The sequence below is a fragment of the Tupaia chinensis genome, unplaced genomic scaffold, assembly GCF_000334495.1.
Source record: "Tupaia chinensis unplaced genomic scaffold, TupChi_1.0 Scaffold144210_1, whole genome shotgun sequence".
Taxonomy (NCBI): Eukaryota; Metazoa; Chordata; class Mammalia; order Scandentia; family Tupaiidae; genus Tupaia; species Tupaia belangeri.
The window spans coordinates 270005-275440 of NW_006204068.1; the positions used below are offsets into that span (position 1 = coordinate 270005).

Sequence of the window (5436 nt, forward strand, 5' to 3'; positions counted from 1 at the left end):
ATTTACCACAAGGTCAAAGTGATATTTGTTTTTCCTCAAGTATATACTATTGATACTTTATGATTCAAACACTAAACAATGCCTACTTAAGGGCCAGCAGGTGGCGTGGTGGTTAAGGGCACTGGACTCCCACATGGCCTACCATGGCTTGAGTCCGAGATCTGGCAGCTTGCTTTCTCACTCTCTCTCTCTCTCTGATCAATTAAATACATAAATAAATAAAGTTAAATAAAATAATTTTAAAAAATGCCTACTTAGAAATGCCCTTGGTCAATGCATAGCTAAATATATATGTCTCAAAAAAAAACAATATGAAGTAAAGTAGAGGGTTTCTTTGATCCTAGGTTGCTATCATGTACTCGTGTTCCTGAGTTCTTGGGTAAAAATCATTGTTTCTGTTTTTGTCTTTTTTATTTTTTTTTGCTGTAGGGCGTGTGCACTTGCCAGACAGAGAGAGATATAGAGACAGAAAGTGAGAAATCACCCCCCAGGGGGGATGGTCACGCCACAATCCCTTCTCCTCCATTCTCCTCTTGGGATCTTGGACACACATGCACACATGCCCGGCGTGAGTTTTAAGCTACCGGGTCCGAGACTCGAACCGGGGTCGGCTACATGGGAGTTCAGCGACATAGCCATTATGCTAACTGCTGGTCCCTTGCTTTTGTCTTTTTTTAAAAAAAATATTTATTTTCAATTTGGTCAGAGAGGGACAGAGTGAGAGAGGGAAAGTGAGAAAGCAAGCTGTCAAATCCAGGACTCAAACCGTGGTTGGCCGTGTGGGAGTCCAGTGCCCTAACCACTGTGCCACCTGCCATCCCCTTGTTTTGTTTTTTTAAAAAGGAGAGTTCTTGAAAAACTAAATTGTTAGAATAAGTGTAATGACTTGTGAGTGGCAGCCTATTTTGTTTCCTACCACTGGACTTGGGCAGCTTTCATATTGGTGCTGTGAACGAGGGAGTGAAATGTAAAAGCAGTGTCGTTTTGTTCCAATGGAATGTCCCAGAAAAGCGTAAGAACACAGATGTGATAACATTGACTTGGTTTTGCTTTTCGTTGGTTCCTTATGACTACTAAGTTTTTACATGTACTTTCATTATTGTTTTTGATTTCCTATGGAACTTTATTTCTCACTAGTATTTGTTGTTTTTGTTTTGTTTTGTTTGTTTTTTCTAAGAGGATGCATGTGCTTGCCAGGGAGAGAGAGAGAAGGAGAGGATAAAGCAGCCCTCGAGGGGAATAGTCATGTCAATAAATATAATCCCTTCTCTTCCATCTCTTCCTCCTTCCAGGATTTTGGGCCTCACGCACACATTCCTGGTGTGTTTCTCCTGCTGCCATGCGTAGGACTTGAGCTACACAGTCAGCCATGTAGGATCCAGCTACCTTCACCACCATGGGCTGGCCCTGATATTTTTTATTGCCCTTAAAGCATGGCTTTTTAAAGTTTTCATGCAGGAGGCTAAAAGGTAGCACGGCTGTAAGTGCACGCTGCAGGGCAGTCTCACACAGGAGGTTCCTGGTTAAGTCCAGAGGCTGTCCCTGAGTGTGCCAGGCACGCACCTGCCCGTGCAGGGCTAGCTGAAGGCTGAGGCAGGGTGTGGAACAAAGAGCTTATGGGAGGTACGGTCCCTGTCTCTGTCACTAATGGAAGGAATAAACTTAAAATATGTTTTTCTGACTCCAAAGTATTGCTTTAAAAAAAAAAAGTGATAACATAGAAATGCAGTAATTTTATATCCATTTTACCTTAATTTATAGTTGACCCCAATTTTAGGTCTCAAATGAGTGTTTTGTGTGCCATGTTTTTGTTTTAAGCCTAGAAAAACACTTGTGTATTTTAGATTGCAATTTTGTTTTCTTTTTGGAGAGGTTTTTGCTATAGGGCAGGTGCACTCGCCAGACAGAGAGAGACAGAGAGACATAAAGCAAGAAATCACCCCCCAGGGGGATGGTCACGCTGCAATCCCTTCTCCTCCATTCTCCTCTCGGGATCTTGGGCACGCACACACACGTGCCTGGCGTGAGTTTTAAGCCACCGGATCCAGGACACGAACCGCGGTCAACTACGTGGGAGTCCAGCGACATAGCCATTACGCTAACTGCTGGTTCCCCAGTTTTGTTTTCTTCACCTATTCCTGCCCATATGGAATGTCAGGAGTTGCTGGTCCCCAAAAAGGCAGATGGTGGGACTTCCCGAAGGAGCTGGGCAGAGAAGGGGACATCTGTGGAGGAAGAAGGTGCTTGGAGCAAGGGAACCACGTGGCTCAGAAAGTAGTGAGGAAATAGTTCCGGTTCTTGTAGAATGAGCTCCCAAGTATTTAAGACTCAGACGTGGGTGGTAGCGTGGACTGGTGTAATTTTGGTGGAGAAATGGTAGGTAGGAGATTTGCATTCTGGGATTCTGTGAGGGTGATGGGAGAGTGGAAAGAACTGAAGTTTAGAATATGGAAACCTAGTTGGAGTTCTGTCCCACCCAACACTGACTGTGACTTTGGGGGAGCTGGTTCACCTTCTTGAGTTGGTCTCCTCAGCTGTGCAATGATAAGACTTAGTCACAGCTTATCAGGAGAAACTAGGAAATGTATGAAAATTTGTAAACTGATGTGCTATAAATGTTCCTGGCATAGAACAAAGATAGTGTCTGTTAGATTATCCCAAAGAATGAACACAGATATTTACTTGCTATTTCTGATCCCCTGACCAAATGGATGGATCTGGACATTCAAAACATTATGGTTAGCTCAGTCACTAGGCTGCCTCATCTGGTGCTCCCAGAAACGAAAATGGCATCTAAATCCGTTAATCTATTAATGATGTGCGATTCTTAGTTATTATTTACTAAATGTGAGGCTTATTTATAGAATTCAGACAATGAAATCTAGAGGGAATCTTATTTCATTCCCTCCCTTCATGCAGGCCTGTATCAAATGTGAATTAGCCCTGACAGATGGTTGTTGGATTCTGTTTCTAAATTTTTTAAAGAAGATTTCACAGTTTTCCTCTCTAAATTCTTTTAGTAATTTAACAATTCTTATGCCGAGCTCTTCTTTCTAGCTGACCTAAATCTGTAGTTGTAATTTTAATTCCTTTTCCCCCACTCCTGCCTTTTTTGGAGATGGAGAACAGCTGGTCGGCAACCTTATGAGAATAACTCTTAGTATATTTAAAGAAGAGTTAACTGAGTGACTCCCCTCGCCGCCCCCTCCCACCCCCTGGAATTCGCCAGCCAGGGTTCTCTGAATCATTCATGCCAACGCTGCCCATCTCCCTGTCCCAGCTGAGCAGAGCGTGTGGTTAGTGGCCGCATGGACCTGGAGAGAATCCAGGCTGCTGCTCCCTTTCCTCCTCTGCTCTGTGGGTGATCTTTAGCTTTCCTGTGTGTGCAGACTAACCCCTAAGAGCGTCTGAAGAGCACATGGAACAATTATTTTATAAACATGGAGTCTTGTGAGGGTACTTGTCGTAGGGTGTTTGAAATAAGGCCTCCCAGAAGACTTAATGTGCTTAGCCAGACCTGCCACTAAGCTGCTGCTTTGCCTGCTAAAGATAACATTGCTTGATATCTCTGCTCTGTTGGAGTTAATCTTGGAAGACATTGAGCTAAAACTCCTGAGTGTGTGTTCAGAAGCACACTAGCGTTTTGAAAGAGTGAATGACGTCCCCAGTGTCCTGAGATGGAACTGGGAAATAAGTGACCAGCGAGGAGAAATGGACTCATTAAGCTGATCTCTGGTGATTTCAGGGTGGATCTTGTTTTTGATCTGAATGTGTGTGCTTTTGTTTCTGTAGGTTTACTACCCAGAACTCTGTGTCGGGGTCAGTCAAGAACCATTTCCAAACAAGGAAATGGAGGGAAGACTTCCTAAGGTAAGATTCCCCCATTGCCATTTTGTTATCATATGTTATACAATTCTATAATCATGAATCTGTTACTGTAATAACCTTGAAAATAACATTTATTTTGAAAATCTTTTCGCTCTATGACTTTTAAGGTTCACATTATCTTCTTTTCTTAACAAATAAGTCAAAAGCAAATTTTCATGGTCTCTTAAAAATATAAGACATTTTCAGGCCAACAGTTAGCTTAATAGCTACATCACTGGACTCCCACGTAGTCGACCGTGGTTTGAGTCCCAGACCTGGTGGCTTAAAACTCACACCGGGCGCATGTGTGTGCGTGCCCAAGATCCCAAGAGGAGAATGGAGAAGAAGGGATTGAGGCATGGCCATCCCCCCTGGGGGCTGATTTTTCGCTTTCTGTCTCTGTCTCTGTCTGTCTGGCGAGCACACTTCGCCCTATAACAAAAACCTCTCCCCCCCCAAAAAAAGTATAAGTTTTTTTTTGATTGCTAATAATGCTTGAATATCTGATAAACATCACCCAGGAAACAAAATGGGAAGAATATTTAAAAAACTGTTAGGTTTCATTCTCCTAGTTCTTAAGCCTCAGAAACATTTTACATCAACACGGTTTGATTTTTCTGACGCCTAAGAAATTTAATTCTCTGCTTTAAAAGAATTTGTGAAAATCATAATTTGTATTTTAGCACTGTTTCTGGAAAAAACAAAACCATTTCTCAGTATTTGCTATAGATACTTTTGAACTTTGCTTGTTAAGGGCCAATGTGCAGGAGCACGTATATTTACTATTACACGTTACTACTGACCTGCTGGTTTTGTGATTAATACAAAATAGAGTCCAGGGACCAGCAGCTGGTGTAATGGTTATGTCACTGGATTCCCATGTAGTTGACCGTGGTTCGAGTCCCGGACCCGGTGGCTTAAATTCATGCCAGTGCATGTGTGTGCATGCCCAAGATCCTGAGAGGAGAATGGAGGAGAAGGGATTGTGGTGTGGCCATCCCCCCGAGGGGTGATTTCTCACTTTCTGTCTCTCTGTCTATCTCTGTCTTTCTGATGAGCACACACACCCTATAGCAAAAATCTCTCCAAAAGAAAAAAAATAGAATCCATTGAAAATAATTTTTTTTATTCAAAAGTCTCATAAGTGTAGTTGACCAGTGGTAAGGACTCCCCCAGTATTTCAATGCTTCAGAAACTTTTTACTTACACTAAATGGTTTTAACAATTTCTAAACTGATGAAGTTGAAGACAGTGTGTCACCTGCCAACTTACACTAAAAGAAAACAATCCTAAATCTTTCAGAGAATTTCTAAAGGTCAAGGTTGAAGTCATTGGCAGAAAAGTAGGTGAACCAGAAATGACTTGGCACCACTTGAGCCAGATTTGAACTGAATTTGTAGAGTTTGAGTGGAGGGAGATTCAAGTGTTAAAGATTTGTTCTACATAGGCATGTCACCACCTTCCCACCACCCCACCACCACCTCCCCACCTACACCCCACCACCCCTCCACTTTCCACCACCTCCCCACCACTCACCACCCCACCACCACCTCCCCACCCACACCCCAC

General features: G+C 42.8%; 1 protein-coding gene across 3 annotated transcripts in view; it reads left to right on the plus strand.

The window, feature by feature from the left end:
* The window catches only part of NREP (neuronal regeneration related protein), a 36113-nt gene that overhangs the window by 23074 nt on the left and 7603 nt on the right, over window positions 1-5436 (plus strand). For all 3 annotated transcript variants that reach the window (XM_027767371.1, XM_006166255.3, XM_006166253.2), the window contains one exon: window positions 3793-3870. In XM_027767371.1, coding sequence (XP_027623172.1) covers window positions 3793-3870 — 78 coding nt within the window. The remainder of the gene's footprint in view (window positions 1-3792; window positions 3871-5436) is intronic.